Source organism: Drosophila sulfurigaster, chromosome 3, assembly GCF_023558435.1.
Source record: "Drosophila sulfurigaster albostrigata strain 15112-1811.04 chromosome 3, ASM2355843v2, whole genome shotgun sequence".
NCBI classification, from domain to species: Eukaryota; Metazoa; Arthropoda; class Insecta; order Diptera; family Drosophilidae; genus Drosophila; species Drosophila sulfurigaster.
This window is the reverse complement of record NC_084883.1, coordinates 35,362,808-35,382,376: the sequence shown is the minus strand read 5'-3', so window position 1 is coordinate 35,382,376 and position 19,569 is coordinate 35,362,808. Positions and strand designations below refer to the sequence as shown.

Sequence of the window (19,569 nt, the reverse complement as noted above, 5' to 3'; positions counted from 1 at the left end):
CATATTTGAATGTTTGCCAGCACTGTTTTAGAAGTGAACGATACATTGTGGTGGTCAAGCGATAACTACGCACAACAGGCACTAAATCGATTGTGACTACATCATTCACCATTGAATCATCGAAGAGAACGTAGCGTGCGTGTATATTGACTGTGTTTTACCTTTTAAGCAAGTTTCAAAACAAATGTAAGTGCATTTAGTATATAAAAAACAACAATAGCTGTTTGTCAACAATAAAGGAAGTAGTGAGTGTGTCAGCGCAAGAGTAATTCAAGGAAATGTTTAAACTGCGCGCGTAATGCGAGAAACGTTTGATGTTGCACGTTGATGGGCTGCTGCCTGCATTTTGGCCTACGTGACTCAGAGGCAGTTATCAATGGCGCAACAACAGCTGCTTCAAAAGTTCAGTGACCAACATATATTTTAGTGCAACAGCAACCCCCGAGCAGCAAACAGTATTCAAAAATGTTAACTGATTTTCGTTAAACGCAGCATTCGTTAGACAAGTGTCTCCTAATCAACACACGTGTTCCCATTAAATAATCAGCAACAGTTTAACAAATACAAATACAAATACACAAAATACTGTAGAATAACAAAGTGAACGTCTAGGAAATTGATTTGTGATTTGAAAAGTGCACAGAAAACCTTGACGAGTAATTCTAAAGTGAAGGTGAGGAGACCACGGTTCTGATTCATTTTTCGAAATTTAATTGTTTCTTTGTTGTTTGGGCTGCATTCATTGTGTCTGCCCCGTTCCATTTAAATCCCGCGAACAAATTCGAGAGAAACTTTGCTTGTCTGCAAAAGTCACGTAGGCCATTGACTGCGTTAATTTCGCATTTACTTGACTAATCAACAAGGTCATTTCTGTTATTGTTTGCAGCTACCGACAGCCCTCAAAATGTTGGACATTGTCCAACCCAGCGAACAGCTCGACAGCAGCAACAACAACAATGAAGTGGTTGTTATTCGTGCCAAGCCCAAGAAGGTGTTCAAGCCCAAGGCGCGCATCAATCGCATACCCCAGGAGCTTCTCGATGATCCGCTCCTGCAACGCGCCATCGATCGCCTGCCCTCGAACTACAACTTTGAACTACACAAGACCATTTGGCGCATCCGCGAGACGAAGGCAAAACGTGTGGCGCTGCAGCTGCCAGAGGGTCTGTTGATGTACGCCATGGTTATCAGTGATATTATTGAACGCTTCACTAGCGCCGACACCGTCATCATGGGCGATGTCACATATGGAGCCTGCTGTGTGGATGATTACACAGCACAAGCTTTGGGCGCCGAACTGTTGGTGCATTATGGCCACAGTTGTCTCATTCCCGTTGATCAGACGTGTGGCATTAAGGTGCTCTACATATTTGTGGACATCAAAATTGATCCATTGCATTTCCTGGACTCTGTTAAGCTGAACTTTAAGCCCGATGTCGGACAAATTGCCCTGGTCAGCACGATACAGTTTGTCACAACACTTCAGGCAGCTTCCGCCGAGTTAAAAGCAGCCGGTTATGACGTGCTGGTGCCACAGGCCAAACCTCTCAGCCCAGGAGAAATATTGGGTTGCACATCACCACAGCTGCCGGAGACAACACAAATGATTATCTACCTGGGTGACGGACGCTTCCACTTGGAGTCTGCCATGATTGCCAACCCGCTGCTAAAGGTATTTGAATTACTGTAAACAAAACTGTAGCAAGTCTAAAGGGTTTTTCTGAATTACAGGCTTACAAATACGATCCGTATGAGAAGAAGTTCACCGTAGAGCATTACGATCACGGCGCCATGCAGGGACTGCGACATTCGGCCGTGAAGCAAGCCAAGCAGGCCAAACGCATTGCTATCATACTGGGCACTCTGGGCAGGCAGGGCAGTTCGCGTGTACATCGCTTCTTGGAGAAGCGACTGCACGCCAAGGGCATTGAGACGACCACCATACTGCTGTCGGAGATCTTTCCGCAGAAACTCGCGCTGTTCGCTGACATTGATGCATTTGTGCAGATTGCCTGCCCGCGTCTGTCCATCGACTGGGGATCAGCTTTTGAGAAGCCATTGCTGAATCCCTATGAATTGTCCGTGGTCCTCGGTGACATTGAATGGACACCTGACAACGCATCGCCTCGCAATAACGCATATCCCATGGACTTCTACGCTAGCGGTAGTCTGGGCCCTTGGACGCCCAACTTTAAGCCACCAGCGCTCGGCGAGTGCGAGAATCGCCCATCTGCCGACTGCTGTGGCCGCTGCACACGTGCCGAGCTAGAGAAGGATGATACTGGCAAGGCGGCGGCATTGGCAGACCTATTGGATTTCAAAAAGGGATAAGGATCGAAAGGGAAACAGATGACACGTCGTGTTCCTACAACCATAACTCTCAAGCGCGACTTACTGTTGAACTAACTAAGAAGTGATTTAGTTTATGTGCCCGCCCAGCCCAAATGTAATTTATCTACTAATTTAAGTTAGTACAAATTTGATTTCTAAGCTAGTATCTCTATAATTTAGTTAACAAACATTTGTGTTCATCTCATTTCCAATTATTTTACAATTTCAATATGCACAACGAACGAGATAACTATAACTACAACACCCTAAAAGTAAGATATACATTAAATTGTTAAGGGTTTAATTGCATTCACGAATGCAATGCAATTGTTTAATAAACACTAAATTGTAAAAGTCAATATAAATTGCTCAATGTAAAATATTTTCCCTTTACTTCCTCACAGACATCAAACACTTTTCGAGTTGCCTCATAAATAGTTTAAGAGTTTATTTCAAACATAAAAATGTACGCACAAATACGATCACGTATAAGGTCATATAGTTTAAAGCAAAACTAAGTGCATTCTGCGCACGATATTATTATGTTTTGCTTGGGTATATAAATCAGATTTGTAAGACTTTACATACATAGATGTTTAACTGATCTCAGGACTTGAGAAAGTCCCTTTAAGCATTAGATTGAAAACGTCTACATATGGAAAACATAGTCGTAATATCTTCGTAGTTGTTTACCCGCTTAACTTTTACAGAATCTTAACATTACACGTATGTATATGTATATATATATACTATATATATTTATTTGATTAATTTAGGCTTGGATCCGTATGCACTTAATGTTAATATTGGGACACGTATTTGTATTTGATTCTGATATAGTACATACATTGATTTTATTTATTCTGTATTTCAGATTTGTTATGTTTTATTTTGTTTATATTTATGTATTAGGTAGGTGTATTCGTTTCTAGCTTTGCTTCCTGCAACATCACATGATTTCTGTATCATAATTACTTTAAAGGTTTCTTTTTTGTGGAGATTGTAAATAGAGCTTCAGTTTCTTTTTAGTTTTTGGTAACATTCTGGGCAAATTAGTAACTGGTAATCGGTAATTGGTAACTGGGTAACTTATCTTCGAATGTAGCACCAAAAGCAGCTGATCATAAAATAACTACACTTAAGTCCTAAAAAGATACGTTTAAAATTCATAATTCTTATATAGAACAAATAGAATTCTCTTGAACGATTCTCGAAAATAGTAAAATTAGTTTTTATTGATTTTGTTTACCTTGTCTTTGTTTTTGTTGTTGTTCTTGTTTATTATTCTCTGTTGTGGCAGTTCGTTTTGCATATCTCAAAAATACATCTGGGGACAAATGATCTGGAATCACAACCAATGTGATGTACGATACTCGCTTCAATTCGAAATTCAACGTGATAATTTGAATATCCGGTTCAATAAAACAAGAGGCTCGAAAACAAGTCAAGAGTATACATATAGCGTCTACACACAGATTTAAAAATCTAATCAAGCCATTCGGCGGATCTGAATCCTAACAATAAACTATGCGAACTCAGCGTAACAGTTGAGCTCCCTTAAGAGTTAAATAAAATAATGTAAGTAGTGTCGTTAAAACTTTATCACTTTGCTTTCTGCTCAACCAAAGAACTCCACTCATCACTCCCTCCTCCCGCTCTGTCTCTTTGCTTTAAAACTTTAACATACACAATAAAATTCTCATATTTCCCTCGCCTCCCTCGCGGTCTGTCTAAAAATATGAATATATCTCTTTGCTCTCTCTCCCCCCTACTAAGCTGCCCCCCGCCGCATTGGTCAAGTTTTGGTTTCCATTTTTAGTCTGCTGGCATCTTACAATGAGAAGTACTTCAAGAACTGTGCCGGCGGCACAGGCTGAGCCAGCGCCAATTGGCCGCCAGCCTCCTCGACACGTTGCTTGTAGTCGGGACTCTGATCGACAATGCACGGATGACCATCGGAGGGCCAGAAGAGGCAGCAGCAGGAGCGGCACAGGGCCAGCACCTCGGCGAACTGATAGTCATCGTTGACGCCGTAGGTGCGTCGCAGCTGATGATAGATCTGTTTCCAGTCTTTGGTCTCGCCCATCTGCTTGATCTTGTCCAGGTCCAGGATGGTGTTGATCTGTCGCTGATTGAAGTGGAAGCGTGTCAGTTCGCGCCAGATGCGTTGCTCCGACACCAGCTTAGCCATTGTCTCCCAGGCCTCAGCAGCCGACTCCAGATCCCGATGATCGGCAATGCACAAAATGATCTCGCGCACACACTCCTCGGGCAGCTCGTGCAGCTTGGGCGTTGCCTTTGGATCGGGCTCGCGGATTTCAATCTGACTGGCGACGCGTTGAATGCGCTTAATCCGGGCCACATGCTCCTGCCACAGATAGGTGCTGCCCAACGGTTTTCCCCAGCACTTTTGGTTCTCCTGGTTGACAATGTGCTCCAGCTTCAATGCCAATCCACGCAGCACATTCGGATGCTGCTGGCTGTCATTGACTGTCGATAGGGGAATGCGATTAAATATAATTACACCATAGAATTCCCCCTTGATTACTCACCATGTGAGGCCACCTCCTCCACCATTTGGAGCAACTGACGCTGTGCACTGCCTGGCAGGCTGGCAATGCCCTTGTTGGAGACGAGCAGCAGGAATGCACAGATGTAGTGGAAGCGCTTGCGATCACGCACCGAGCGACGGAAGTCAAGACGCTTCACTGCCTCGGTTAACCCATTGAAACCTGCAATCTCCCGTGTGCAGCGTATCGTGATGTGATAATGCGGTGGCATGCATCCCACCTCGTCGTTCTCTCCCTCGCCACTGATGCCCAGGTCTGAGATGCTGCCCTCAGAGCTATGACTGCAATTAATTGAAATAAATATATGAACAATCTTTCAGTTATTAAAGTATTTAATACTATGTTACAATAATATTTAATATTATATTATTAATAACCAAATTATTTGAAAATAAAGCTAAGGGTAGCTTAAATATATACATATACCTTTTACTAAAACTTCCCGTCAGTGGAGGTTTCAATTCCAATTTTCAAGATTATTCCAACAACTTTTATTACCCCTAAACATTTTCTGTGTCTGAACTAATTTAAGATACTTCAGGAAACAAATAGCTCATCACTCTTTTGATGACAAGAAATGATTGTAATCTCTTTAATCCCAAACGGCGAAAACGAGATTATAACCGAATCGTTTGAGCCGTCGGAAGTGTCCACTCTTAGTGTATTAGCAGGGTATAATTGGCCTGAGCCACAATTCGGAAGTGAATGCAATTGGCCTCTCAAACAACCTTCTCTCCCGCTCCCACAAACCAACCATTGCCAGTGGCCAACAATTTTACCAGTTGAACAACTTTAAAGTTTTTTTTCTCAAATATTTATTTCGTGTTTGTTTTTTGTTTATTTGCTTTATTTTAAAGATTCGTCAACCGCTTTTTAAGAGGCGGAAGCTTTGTCGAGTTTTTCCAGCAGCTGTTGCATGTGTGTGAGACTCGTTTATTAAATTAAGCGATTCACACGGCAGGTACGAAGTGAATTGAGGGGATTTGAAGTGATGCTGAGACTAAGATTGTCGTGTTTCCTTCAATTACAAGATTTGTATTTTTTTTGTACCCATTGCAACTTGCACAACTGCAATTACACGAGTTGAAAAAAGAGACAACTATTATCAAAGCAATAATAACAGATTACGATACCCTGCTTTCATGAACTTGGACAGTGGGGTATATGAAATGTTAGCTAACAAATTAGGGGTTAAAAATATACAGAAAGGGTTATTTCCCAATGTTTGATGGCACATCAACATTTTTTAAATTGAAGTTGAATTATTAGTTATATGTATTATTTTATTTATCTAAAATGTTATTTGAACATTAATGTTTAAAGAATTCTTATATTTTTTAACTACACAAATATTTGTTTTAGCTATGTTCAGGAATAATCTCTATAGACAGTTCTCTTCAGATTTACTCATTCTAGTTCCAAGAAAGCATTGACAATTCAACTGACCTACTTTACTTTAGAATTCGCTACAAATAACATATTTTATTATCTTAATAACTTCCGAGAAATTCTCAGGTCCACAGAGCTTACTCTCAATTTAGTCACGAGTTACATTTGAGCATTCTAAGAGCTGTCTCTTAGTTAGTTAATTGGGCTAACTAGCTGCAGTCGACTGGCCAATAGGTCGATATGCCTTGACCATATTTAGAATGCGGCTGAAATTGTTGGCCAACCAGGACGAGGACATGTCCTTCGGCGACTGCATTTCAATTTTCGACCAAACTGGGTCAATTTCTCGCTCTCCGAGTAGGTCTATGTGAATGAGTTTGTGTGTGTGTGTGTGTCAGTTGTCTCTGCGAGTTGCAATTTATTCAAAGTTTGCTGAAATTGACTTTTAATTGAAGTTCCGTCTACATTTTTTACCCTGGTGATACTTTTTTGTACTTGTACTTGAGCAAAGTTAACTTTTATTTCAATATCTAGTTAACTTTACGTTTTTTGTTAGCATACTTGTATTTAATTTTCTTATTTACTCTAGTCAACATCATACTAATTTTATTTGCTTTTACCAAATTATTAAGTTCAGTAATTTTAATAACATTTTAATAATGAACTGCCGAGAATTCATAAAGGAAGCGTCTAAACAAATGGCCAAGTATCTTAGGAAATTGAACCAACCGGTCTCAATTGATGAACTAGTCGACGCTGGCAACTTACACCTCTATCTTTCAAATAGAAAGATACATGAGTTTAAGCGATCCTTGGAATCTCTTCTTGATGCCGGTGTACAGATGCGTTGCATAAGAAGATGCAATGCGCATTATTTTGCGCCATCGCACTATGATGATATGTCGGAAATGCTAGAAATGGAAAAGGACGCGGAACTATCGGATGTTGATGCTGACTATTTATTCAAAGCTCTCTGCGATCAGGATAGCAGCGACTAAATGTTACTATCTTTTCGATAACAAAGCAAAATTATTTTACCAAATTTACATTAAAAGTTTTGATAAAGATAAAAACGATCCTTAAATAAGTCTAAATCGATGGCAAAACAATTGAGCTCTATAACATAAAACCCTTTTCATAAAGAGAGCTGCCTCCCAAATGACCCCTAGTTCTATTGTAACAAAAAAAACTTATTTACAATTCGCGCGCAGCGAGTGAAGAAAGTGCAAGCTCTCAAGGCCCCACCTCCTGACTGTAGTATAATAATAGCAGCTGAAACAAAGAAATTGTAATTGTTTGCTGCTCAGTCAACAGACTCGACTCCAGCTCCAAATTTGAACCAGCCAAGCATAGAGATGGAGACACAGAAAAAGAGAGAGAAAGAGAGCAAGGTAGCGTGATTGTTGGAGGGGGCCGACGACCACGTGATTCATACATGTATATAAATCAGTCAACGACGTCATCATCAAGCGTTCGTTTACCTTTCTTTCAGGCAAATTAGACAAAATGCAATGGGATCGCAACGGGCAGCTGGGAACTTGGTACTTGGTGCTGGGTACTGGGTACCGGGCACCGGGATCTGGGGATCAGGCGACTGCAATTCGCTTCTCTATTTTTAAGACCTTTTCGACATAAATTATTGTGATTCGGTCTAGTGGAGGAACGGCGTGGAGTCAACTCGAGTCGACTTCTTCTACAGTCTAATTTTAGTTGGAAGTTGGAAGCTATCACATGTCGCTGTCGCTCTCTCAATGGGCATTATAAATAGACCAGCGATATTTGGGAGTTTCTTCGAGAGCTGACAACGTTTTGCAAGTTCCATTAGAGTGCGGTTCATAGTGCCACACCATGGAACAAATAAGTCAATTATTATAACGAGCGAAAGAAAGAAAAAAGCACTATAAAAAGCGAGTACTGTAGATAGCAATGATTAATGCGCACGCAACACTGTCCAGCAAAATCATAGATTGTGCATAATGTACAACTATTATTCATGAGATTGCTTTGGAACGAAACTCCGATATGTATATCTTAATTCTGATAAGATGCAGATGGAGAGCTTAGATTTGTTTTTGCCGAGTTTAAAAAGAGTTTCATTTGTGCTTTGTCATCGCTTTACCATGTTGTCTAGTGTACAAAATGGATTTGAACGCATTTCCATTGGCTGCACCCGACTTTTGAAAGTGTATAAAGAAATAAAGAAACTGAGAGTCGATTCAAAAGGCCAACAAATGTTCAGTGGTGAGTGCAGTGAAAGTGGGTCCATATTCACAATCCACACTCCACATCCACGTCCGCGTCCACGTAATGCACTCTGATTTGTTTTTGTTTTTCATGCAATTTGATTTTTTTCGGTTATTTGAATTTTTAATTATGATTTTTTCGTGCAATCGGCAATTCGACAATTGCATTTTTAATTGGAATACTTCGAATGAAAACAACACTTAACACAGTTATGAGGTTTCCACCTAAAAATCAAGTGGCATTTCCTAATTACATATGTATTATATGTAATAATTTCCATTATGCAATTTACAATTGAGTTTATGCTTGAACGACATTTCCTGAACATGTAAATATTTTAAGAATTTCAATTGAAAGCTGGAAGCTTTGCGTGAGTTTTTTGTTCAAACTCACTCAAATATTAAAAATAAATGAAATGATTTAAGTTTCAGAAGATTCCTAGTATTAAATAATGCAACTAAAACTTTAGTATCATATCAAAAATTAACATTTTACTAGAATCTTTCTTCCAATATAATTTACTATATATCTTAATTAAGCTGCTTGCACGAAGCATGACGTCGATTAAAAATCGATTTGAGTTAGGAAGTTGAGCTGATAAAAGTGAGACGAGACCTTGAGCTTTTAGCGTCATGCCAAGCTGCCAAATATTCACGCACACAGACGCACTTTAGCCTAAACTTGACCGAGTTGTGGCCTCTCAGCCTGTGTATGTGTGTGCAATGGAAGTTGCCAAGGTTATTTAGCATGGGTGTTTAAACCTCAGTTCGTCCTTCAGCTAGTACGAAGGTTCCCCAAAGCTAATATATCACAAATGTATCTTTAATGTAACATAGAACTTCTTTTCGGGGGTACAAATACATTCTACTTCTGCATCTAAATTTGGAATTTGAATTTGTTGCAGCTTCCGCATTTTCCGGCCATATAAGTAACAGCGTACGTACCGTGACCGCCTGACAAATGCCAAAAATAGTTTCTCTTGTTGCACTCGGGAAAATCTTCTTTATGACATGTCAAAATAATCACTTTAAGATGACTTTTTCCGTGTGCCTGTCTATTTTTTGTTCCTGGGCTCTGTGGCTCTGCCTCATGTAAATCTTTGGACGCTTTCAAGTGGATCGACTACACGACTACTTCGTCCCATTCCCTTGAGATATAAGGGAAAGCATCTACTATATATAGTCACCGTAATGCGTTTCTTTTAAAGTTCCATGCTCTTTGCTTTCATACAGATTTTTTGCCTGAACAACTAGCAATCAATCAAATGGGAGCGCCTATCAAGGTAATTCACCCAACCTCTTTTTGCAAGTCGCCACTTTCACCCTCATTTCAAGTGAATCACTCTAATGATTATATAGACACGCCATAAAAGACAAACCTCCTAAACTTGCTAGTATATCTTATATGATTGAAATAAAAGCTCTAGGAATACATTATAATGCCCTAGATAACTCTATTCGTTGTTTGAACGATTCATTTCGAATAATTAAAGTTAATACAATAACGCTCAAACGCATTCATGGAGATTATATTATACTACAGCGTTTCAACATTTTCCCTTTCGTCATCGTCATTTGTTGTGTTTTGTTAGCATTGCGTTGCCTTAATGATGTTTTGTGTAATCATTAGTTTAAGTTTTGAAGCTTGAAGAAAAAGGTGAAGGGCATTCGCCTTGGTGGCCCACGCTTTGTTATCTATTACATTAATAAGCTTGTTAATATTTAACACTATTCTTATAAAGTGCACAAAAGTGATGCTGACGAAGGCTGATAACAATTTTAGTGGGTCGCAGCACTTGGGACCTTGGGGCTTTTCATTTTTTAACAAAACGGAACATTTCCGGTGACCTTGCCCTCTCTTTCGTCAATTAGGTTAGGTTATCTTATCGATAAATTGGCAAGTCGCGCCAATTTTGAATGAAGCAGTTGCACAGTTTATGTAAATTGTCTATGAAAATGGCACAGTTGACAAACAAACATTAACAATTTCCTTTGTTTCAATGGGGCAATACGCAATATAAAAATCAAAATCAATTGTCATCAAATTTTGTTTTGTCATCGATCAATTGATTGCTAATCAGCACCATCTATTGTTCCCGTCATATCAAAAACAACAAAAAATAAAATAAATAATACATATGAAGACTCACCGCTTGCGTTTGCCACCGCATTCGAGCACCTTTTTGCGCTCCCAGCCCTCCTCGGTCTTGACCCAAGCCTCGCCAGGTGAGCGAAAATCTTTCGAAATGAACGCCATGTGTACTTTTTGTATATATGATGCGTTACTAATTACGGTTTATTACGTATTACGAATATTATTATTTAATTACTCGTTTATTTTTTTATGTTGTTTGTTTAATTGTGGACGGCGTTTTCACTGCTGCAAGTGTAAAAGATATAATTTTTCTTGTGTGAATTTCAAAACTTTATGCAATTCTTCAAGCACTGCTGCTACAAAAATTTGTTGCGCATTTTCCAAGTTTATCGGCGAGTCGCACTCTCCACACTCTTTGCTCCAACTACTTTTTTTTTGTTATTGTGCAGTGTAAAACAATAATTGAACATATAAAATAACACGCAACAATTAGCAATTAATTACTTTTATCAATTATTAGCTTCACCCTTTTCTGCACGACTCGTAATCGAAATTATCACAAGAAAGAGTATAGAAGCGTTGACAAGTTTGTTGAGCTGCGGAATCAAAACAAAATGAAAAACGAGCCAAATAAAGACAAAAGCCTAAAGTCAGAGAGAGAGTGCCCAACGTCAACAAAACGAGAGAGCAAGAGAGCGCTGTACCAGCTGTTCGTTCAGTCACTTTGATGAGTCGAGCATAGGTTGAAGGAGAGGGCGAGGGTTTACTGTTGGCGTTCAAGTGGAGCACGAATCGTGCGTTGTTTTGTTGTGCTGTCTCTTCTCGTGCCTCGTGTGTGTGTGTATGTGTGCTGTAGGTACACAGCTGATTTCTGCAATTACGCGTTTGTTTTGCTTTTGTTGTTGCTTTGTTGTTTTTTTGTTATACATTTTTTCCAGCTTGGGTTTAAAAACACGCAACCAAATTTTTATATCAACATTTGAGCTGGGCTTTACTTTCATTTCCTCAATTAAGTAATATCTATTCACACACAGTATATATGATAAATAATGTACATTCAATATGTTTATGTCTGAATTTGTAATTGCTTTGCAATTATTATTCAGTACAATAAGCAATGTACATTCTGTTTAGAATTCGATATTCGTTTCTTATTACGCACTTTGTAAAATTGGCTGGTCTAGTTTTAAATTGATTTCCACGCTGCTATTTTGCTTAGCAGTGGCAGGCAGGCAATATTCCAGCTCCCACTTAGTAAAATTATTATAGCACTCGGCGGAACACAAATAACAATGCTACCACGCAGCTCCACTAACTCCACGAACTGCTTCACTCGGCGCGTTTAACGTTGCACTCGAGCCCCAAAAACGGCAGACACTATGTTGCATGGCATTGTGCACATGTTGCCCAACATTCCATGAACTCTAGTCACACACTTGGCAACATTGTGCAACACATAGCAAAGCTAAAGCTGCGAGCTTAGCAACAAATGATAGTTGGCAACATGTTGACTTGTTATCGTATCGATAGCTGAATTCAAGTCGATTTTTCGCTTTTGCTTTCTCTAATTGGATTGAGTATATTTTGGAGATAAAAGACATTAATTTATACGGGCATTCAAGATTTAGGCTTTTTTTGTTTTTAAATATTAGTTTGGTATTAAAGATGTGCGATTTATTTGCCTAATAGTTATTTGACGATGAACAACCGATGTTAGCAATAGAAAGGTTTTCAAATAAGATACAAATATCGATATATTGTTGTTGTTATCGATGTTTCATTCCCCATCTCTGATGTGAGGGATTTCATAAGTTTTGCCGAAAAATTTCAATCACAAATCAAGCAGGCGCACATAACAAACGTAATCTGAATTAAGTAATAATGTCGGCATCGGATCAAGCACCCAAAATCAAGTACGGCGAATCCGCACCAAAGCTAGACAGAGCCCAGCTGCAGTTCATGAAACTGATCGAGGAGCAAAACTTTGATCGTGTGCAGAAATTAAAGCGCGTGCGACGCAATAACCTCCTCACTGCCGGCGCTTTGGGACTGTCTGTGGTGGCCATTTACGGCTATTCAATATTCTCGGTGCAGCAGGAGAAGTTCCTCGACGATTTCGAGGAGCCCAAGAAAGTGACAACCAACTAAAGTGCCCATCAATCGTTGTCTACTCTTAGTCCTTTAGTCGTTAAGCGTTTCTTCTTCATTCATTTTCTACAACACACTGAAATCGTTGCACCAATTACAAAGTGAGTACTTCTCTCTTAGAACCGTTGGAGTACTAATTAACACTTACTACAACATTACAGATGTCTCAAGCCGCCGCACGTATCCTCAACAGCGGTGTGCGTTTGCCACCGTTGCCCACCATTCGGGAGTTAGTTAAACTCTACAAGCTGCAGGCCATGAAGCAGCTCAGCCAGAACTTTCTCATGGATGAGCGATTGACGGACAAGATTGTCAAATCTGCTGGCCGTATTGATTCGCGTGATATTGTTCTCGAAGTGGGTCCCGGTCCAGGCGGCATCACACGCTCCATTCTTCGCCGGCAGCCACAACGCCTCATGCTGGTCGAGAAGGATGAACGCTTCACTGGCACGCTGCAGCTGCTTAAGGAGTGTGCGCGTCCACTCGACTTGCAAATGGATATTTACTACGAAGACATCTTACGCTTTAACATCGAACAACATGTGCCAGACACCGAGCAGCGTATCCATTTGATTGGAAACCTCCCGTTTGCAATTTCGACGCGCCTGCTCATCAATTGGTATGCCGATGTGGCAGCCAGACGTGGCGCCTTTCGACGCAACGACACTTGCATGACGCTCACCTTCCAGAAGGAGGTGGCCGAGCGTATTTGCGCCGATCTGGGCAGCGAGCAGCGTTCACGGCTTTCCATTATGTCACAAATTTGGACGGAACCGGTGCTCAAGTTCATTATACCGGGCAAGGCGTTTGTGCCCAAGCCACAAGTTGATGTGGGTGTTGTCAAGCTCATCCCGCTCAAGCAGCCCAAGACACAGTTGCCCTTTGCGTTGGTGGAGCGCGTAGTGCGCCACATCTTCAGCATGCGCCAGAAATATTGTCGCCGTGGTTACAGCACCTTGTTCCCGCCCGAGATGCGTGAGGAAACCACTAATAAACTCTTTGAACAAGCCGATGTAGTGGATACGCTGCGTCCCTTCGAGTTATCCGTTGCTGAGTGTTTGCGTTTGGCTGAAGTCTATGCTGAACATCTGGAGACGCATCCCGAGGTGGCCACTTATGACTATCGTGGGCCAAAGCAGCGGCCCAAGTGCCTGGACTGAGTGGAACGATTTCATTGATTTGTTTTTCCTTTCTATTTAATTGTATAAAGTGTAATACATAAGTAGTTGAAAAAAATTGTAAACCAACCCGTTGATGGGAATTGAGTGTAAATTGCTTATCAAAAGTGTGGACGGAATGTTTTGTTTGGACGAGATTCGAGTATAAGATTCAACTGTCGTTAATGCTAAGGCACTTAAAAAAGGTACTTGAAGCTCCAAGTAAGATTCAATTCGATTGGAATGTGCTAAAGATGACGAGCAACAGAGCTGCGACGCTAGCCAAGAGAGAACTCTTTAGACCGCTGACACCATTGCAGCGATGATCGAGGAAGCAGAAGCAGTATGTCGTATCTGTGAAATAATCACGTTTCACATCGTGCTCCTTGATCGTGTGATTAACATAATTGGCCAGGATGACATCCTGAGAGGCTGGTCGGCATCCTTCGTATTTGTCGGCTGGTATGTCGCGACGGAACTTCAAGGCGCTGAGGCAATCACGTGTTATGGTCTCCTGGGTTCCACGACGTTCCGTCAGCTTGACACAAATGTCGTCGCTCTCGGGGCATTGTTCGCCCAGGAAGCCAATGCCGCGCCAATTGAACTTTTCGGCACAGCCGGGCGTGGCCGATGTGCAGCGATAACACCAAATGGCAGCACCTAGGACAGCATAAAAAATATCAATTAGCACAATGTTGTTATAGCAGCTGCTGCTGCTTCTTCTTCTGTTTACTTTTTGTGGTGAATCAGATGCCTACCTTCGTGTATTAATGCTGCGATTAGCAGCAGTACAGTGATGGATGCCAGCGTTTGCATTGTTATTGTGTAAAAATTAAATGGAATTCAATAAATTTATATCTTAATATTGATAACACAAAAACAGCGACAAAACAACGCCCAAACTTATTGAAATGATGTTAGCAATGTGACCGCAAATGAAATGTTAATATATACTAATGTTTTATGTGCAAAATATACTATTAATTATATTGACACCAACTGGTAACACTTTATTGGGCATAGGGAAATTTCTCAAAAGCCGGTATTTCTTAAAATGATTTTTCTTTCTTTAGTTGTTATCCTTTTACTTTTTATAATAAAAATGTGCAACTACCTCTATAGATAAAAGTGGTTAAATTTACCCATCAGATCAGATACTATATAAAATGTACTGCAAATGCTTATTTCGTATATATCGATAGCCGCTGCTATTTACCCAACACTAGTGCTTCCCAACAGTGTGGAAACAGTGTGAGCGCCAATTCAAAAGCTCAAACAGCACCAATACCTCAAACGTACCACCGTAAACCAAATATTGTTTGTGTTAGGTGGGAAAGTAAAAGGTTTTATCTTTGTTTACTATTTACTACCATGACTCAGTCAAATGTTGTTTGTTTACGACACATAATTTATTTGTTTGGCATCAATTTGGCGACTTTACAGCCTATTTCCGACACACATATTTTTGGAGTTTCCTACCACCGGTCATATGTATTTTTAGAGCTGCGAAATTGATATGCAAATCAGAAAGCCACGGAAAGAGCGAGCAATAAACTTTTGCTCGTATTTGGTGATCGCTTTTAGAGTAATTTTTTTTTATGCGAGGAATGTGCGATGTTTGCCAATTTAAAGGCCAAGATGAATCAGACGGCCAAGTTAAGGCGGCACTGTTAATTAAACGAACCGTTGTCGGTTGGCAAAGTCCAAATAAAGAGCGAAGCGGCAAGCGCGTAAGACCAGTGAATGCAAAACGTATTGAATCGTCACGCAAAGAAAGATGCTCAAATATGGAAATGACGAAATATCTTTTTCGGGCTACAATGGGCAAAAAATATGAGAATTGGAATTCGAATACATAAAATACGCTGTAGTTATTAATATTTCATTAATTGTTTTTTTTATTTGTTGTTTTTGTATTTTTGTTGTTGTTTATCACTAAGAAACTAAACAATTTTATACAGTTAGTCACAATTGCAAATATCGCATACAGTGTTTTTTGAATAAATCAAAATAAATTAATGTGTTTATAACTAGAGAAGACAAAGAAGTTAATATGTTCACACATGAGATATGATAAAAGATCATCAAAAGGTTTTACAAGAAATTATGCAAATTATTTTTGTTTTGTTTTGTTATTTACAAATTGGAATAATAAATAAATTATGTCTGCTAAATGAATCATTCACACACACACACACACACACTCAGAATAAACAAACAAACAAGCTAACTAAGTCATTCACACGCACTCGCAAAACACAGTTACTAGAGAACTAAGAATACATTTTATGTAAAATCACGTTTCAGGTAGAGACCGCTCCTCCCCCTTTTCCACCGGCAATTGAACCGGGCGGGGCGCTTGGCAAAAGAGAGCAAATAGATGCCGTTGCCGTTGTCTAGACGGAGACAACAAACTCCTTGCCGGTCTTGAAGTCGACGCACTTGAACTGCGGACAGCACTTGGGGAAGCTCCAGTTGAGGTCACTGGGCAGCTCCTCGCAGCCGGGCATCTCGATGTAGGGACAGGTCTCGATATTGATCTGACGCGCCTCAATGTCGCACGTCATGGCGGCACAGATGCCCTTCGGCTTGTATTCCTTGTCGGGCAGCATGAAGCGTCTCGTGAGCTTATCGTAGCATTTGCCGGGATGCGCTGTAAGTATCGTGAAAAAGAAGAAGAAGCAGAATGCGAATGTTAATGTGAATTCAGTTAAAGCGGAAGTTGTTTTTCTGCTCTCGGTTCCCTGTTGTGCTTTATTACTACAACTGCCTGCACTTTTTCATCATTATGTATATGTGTTATTTATGCACAAGGAAGTTGACTACAACAATACAACAACAATAAAGAACTGCGTTCTATGCAAAACTCAACTGACAAGACATGCTATATATATGTATATATGTATGTACATATATATTTATAGTTTCCATAAATATCTGTAAGTATTTACTTTACTTTCAAAATGATTCGTTTTGAGGTTTCTTTTTATTTATTTTTATGATTTTTGCATGACTTGCCGAAAAGACTTAGGCCACAAACTCGCAAACACAAAAGACTCAAGGCACGAACTTGACAGTCATGGCGAAACAGAATAAGTAAAAATACATTCAGAGCTCTCTTGTGGCATAGTTATAAATAAAATCTCTTCAAGTCTCAAGTGGTAATTGCAAACAATTGACTTGGCTTTTATATTTATAACGATTTGCCGCCGGCTGGAATTTGCCGCAGCTAGCTGCCTGTCGAAGTTTTGATTAATGGTACTCCCCATTTGCCATTCAGGTCGCTGGCGGTACAATCTCAAAGAGTTCGTTCATTCATTTTGATTTATTTTACGTGCTGTTGCTGTTTTGTTTTTTTTTTTGTTTTCTTTTCCTTCTTGTTTTTGTTTTGTAGCTAATTGAGTTGGCGATAAAGAAATTCGCCAGTGAACTCATCGCCTATTTTTAAGCGTTAATTAGTCAGCGCTTAGGTTTATTTAGCTATTCGTGCTACTAAACCCGGTCAGAAGTCGAACGACCTTCAGCGAAATAAATCGAGAAACTATTTTATCAAGATCTGCGACATTTTTGTAACACAAATCCGCATAGCTATGCAAATGAATTTGATGAACAAAACAAAAAATCAGCACATTTCTTATGCTAATTTTTGGCAGATGCGAAAAACCCAAAAATACAAAAAACCGAAATTCGTACAAAGAAAAATACGGAATGACTAATTTAGTTGTTGTTGCCAATTTTGTTTTGCGTTATTTGCCCAATTTTTTCCATCCATCTCTTTCTTTGACGTCAACAAAAAACAGCAAAACAAAATATCAATCAAACTATGCTTAAAGAAAAATAAAAAAAGAGAAAAAAACTAATCTCTTTTTATGTGACGTCTGATGACTGACGTCGATGGCAAACAGTTACAATTAAAAGTATAACAACTCTTTGGAAGCCAACAAATCGAAATTCGAAAATACTACGAGTATGTTGAGACTAAATACAAACATACATACTTGTATCCTCAACCTGTTTCATAAATCAATCAGAGAAACTGCCAACTGCTTTCAGCTTTATGCGCTTTTTTTATTGTTGCTAAAGGTCGTTTAAAGCATCTGACCATGTTTATGTGAAGGCTTTGTTTATGACTGAAATTAATTAAAAACTTAATTAAAAAGTTTCCAATTAAGTGACATATCGTGCTACTAGCTCCCCAGAATATATTTATATTTTTTTTTGTTTTTATTTCTATTAAATTTTTGAAAGCTATCTAACGATTCTATCACATCTTTAGCAAAGTTTGCAAAACAATTGATTCTCTAGCAAAGAACATTTACATTGAGTAGTTCATTTTTTTTTAATACTAACCATTGTGAACTTGCGCGGGTTGCGTGTAAACAGCAGATTCAACAACGCAGGCGAGGCAGGCGATCAACGCGAATGCAACACAAACTTTTTCCGCGTACATTTTGCTTAGTTTTGTTTGATATTATTTATTTGTGTGTAAAGAATGCTTTTTGTTTTTTAACTTTTATTCACTTGGCGTAAACAGACGTAGATGTTTAGCGTAAGATTTTTGAGCTTTGTATTTTTGTGTAGAGCTTGGCTTTGCACTGGGCACTTAACAGTCAGCGACTGAAGCTATAACGGCAAGAGGCGCTCATATTTAAGCTCGCCAGCCAACAGAAGCGACCGACCGTTGTGTTGCTCTCACACACACACACACACTATCTCGATTGCTCTCGCTCTCTTTAGTGGGATTGTGTTGTTTGTGGGCTGCAAAGCACATGTTTTCTTTTTGATTGCGTTGTTTGAGCTTCGAGCTTCAAGCTTCGCGCGCTTCTTTCGCCACACATTTTTGCGTCTTGGGTTATTCCACGCCTAACACGCACCATAAATCTTAGAGCACACATACATATGTATACATAATAACTAGTATTTATAATAACATAAGTATGCACAAACTTGGTTTGCCGGCGAAATGCTCTCTCTGCTCTCTCACTCACTTGCTCTCTCTTGACATGGCCGCCATTGTTTTATGGCTCTCCCACGCTGAAAAAGCACGCCATTGTTCTGCATTATTTGCAGTTTGCTGTAATTAATTAGTGTGCGATTATTTCAAATGGCAGTTGGTTGTTTTGCCGGCGGCGACATCTTACCAGATCCGTAAAGATCTACAAACACCAAATGTGGGTGTCTACAATTACTTGGAGGCGTTGCAGCCCAGCCCCATTCTGTGGCTTTCTTTCATTTTATGACAAACCCAATCTGATCTTGACTTAGTCAGCGGTAAAATATGTAACTTACATGGGTGTTTTATGTGCATCAGAAAATAACTACAGAATTGCACTAGTGACTGCCATACAAGGATTCTTTCTCTATAAAATTCCATTTTCTTATTTACGTTTTGAATGTCGTTCTTCATTGCGACGCCTTGAGAAAGAGAGGGAGAGAGAGAACTTGATGAACCTGCCGCTGCGACGTGTACACTGTACACTGTACAGTGTACAGGCTAACAGTGCTTATTATCCCATTCGAGCGACGCCAAGTTGACGCCGCTGGCCGTCAGGGGGCGTTTCGCTTAATGGAAACTAGTCGCCCGCTGCCTGTTTTTGTTTTATTGCATACCAATCTTTAAATACTTCTTAGTTCCA

The 19,569-nt window shown here is 39.8% G+C and overlaps 6 protein-coding genes across 8 annotated transcripts; 3 read left to right on the top strand and 3 right to left on the bottom strand.

The window, feature by feature from the left end:
• Positions 1-71: 71 nt before the first annotated feature.
• On the top strand, positions 72-4,054 carry LOC133846283 (2-(3-amino-3-carboxypropyl)histidine synthase subunit 1). 2 transcript variants are annotated; one of them, XM_062281147.1, is made up of 3 exons: positions 72-186; positions 887-1,672; positions 1,732-4,054. In XM_062281147.1, exons 2-3 carry the CDS (start codon positions 905-907, stop codon positions 2,329-2,331), a joined length of 1,368 nt encoding a protein of 455 aa, XP_062137131.1. In that variant the 5' UTR covers positions 72-186; positions 887-904; the 3' UTR covers positions 2,332-4,054. The 2 variants fall into 2 exon arrangements, with proteins under 2 accessions (XP_062137131.1, XP_062137132.1); XM_062281148.1 differs by lacking the exon at positions 72-186 and adding an exon at positions 298-673.
• On the bottom strand, positions 2,747-11,976 carry LOC133846284 (F-box only protein 25). Of its 2 annotated transcripts, XR_009894859.1 has the most exons (5): positions 11,791-11,976; positions 10,684-10,913; positions 4,884-5,182; positions 3,581-4,821; positions 2,747-3,476 (listed from the first exon to the last, which is right to left on the bottom strand). XR_009894859.1 is itself a non-coding variant. In XM_062281149.1 (4 exons), the coding sequence occupies exons 2-4, from the start codon at positions 10,788-10,790 to the stop codon at positions 4,163-4,165; spliced, it is 1,065 nt and encodes a 354-aa protein (XP_062137133.1). In that variant the 5' UTR covers positions 10,791-10,913; positions 11,791-11,976; the 3' UTR covers positions 3,560-4,162. The 2 variants fall into 2 exon arrangements, 1 of the variants encoding a protein (XP_062137133.1); XM_062281149.1 differs by lacking the exon at positions 2,747-3,476 and having other exon boundaries at positions 3,560-4,821.
• A 437-nt stretch (positions 11,977-12,413) lies between these two features.
• Positions 12,414-12,776, top strand: LOC133846287 (cytochrome c oxidase assembly factor 3, mitochondrial). The gene has a single exon (XM_062281153.1). The coding sequence runs from the start codon at positions 12,510-12,512 to the stop codon at positions 12,774-12,776; it is 267 nt and encodes an 88-aa protein (XP_062137137.1). The 5' UTR covers positions 12,414-12,509.
• A 161-nt stretch (positions 12,777-12,937) lies between these two features.
• LOC133846285 (dimethyladenosine transferase 1, mitochondrial) lies at positions 12,938-14,048 on the top strand. The gene has a single exon (XM_062281150.1). It carries the CDS (start codon positions 12,938-12,940, stop codon positions 13,934-13,936), a length of 999 nt encoding a protein of 332 aa, XP_062137134.1. The 3' UTR covers positions 13,937-14,048.
• Positions 13,955-14,871, bottom strand: LOC133846286 (uncharacterized). The gene is made up of 2 exons (XM_062281152.1): positions 14,692-14,871; positions 13,955-14,593 (listed from the first exon to the last, which is right to left on the bottom strand). Exons 1-2 carry the CDS (start codon positions 14,747-14,749, stop codon positions 14,163-14,165), a joined length of 489 nt encoding a protein of 162 aa, XP_062137136.1. The 5' UTR covers positions 14,750-14,871; the 3' UTR covers positions 13,955-14,162.
• A 932-nt stretch (positions 14,872-15,803) lies between these two features.
• Positions 15,804-18,555, bottom strand: LOC133843618 (uncharacterized). Its single transcript, XM_062277247.1, has 2 exons — positions 18,284-18,555; positions 15,804-16,586 (listed from the first exon to the last, which is right to left on the bottom strand). The coding sequence occupies exons 1-2, from the start codon at positions 18,381-18,383 to the stop codon at positions 16,330-16,332; spliced, it is 357 nt and encodes a 118-aa protein (XP_062133231.1). The 5' UTR covers positions 18,384-18,555; the 3' UTR covers positions 15,804-16,329.
• Positions 18,556-19,569: the final 1,014 nt, after the last annotated feature.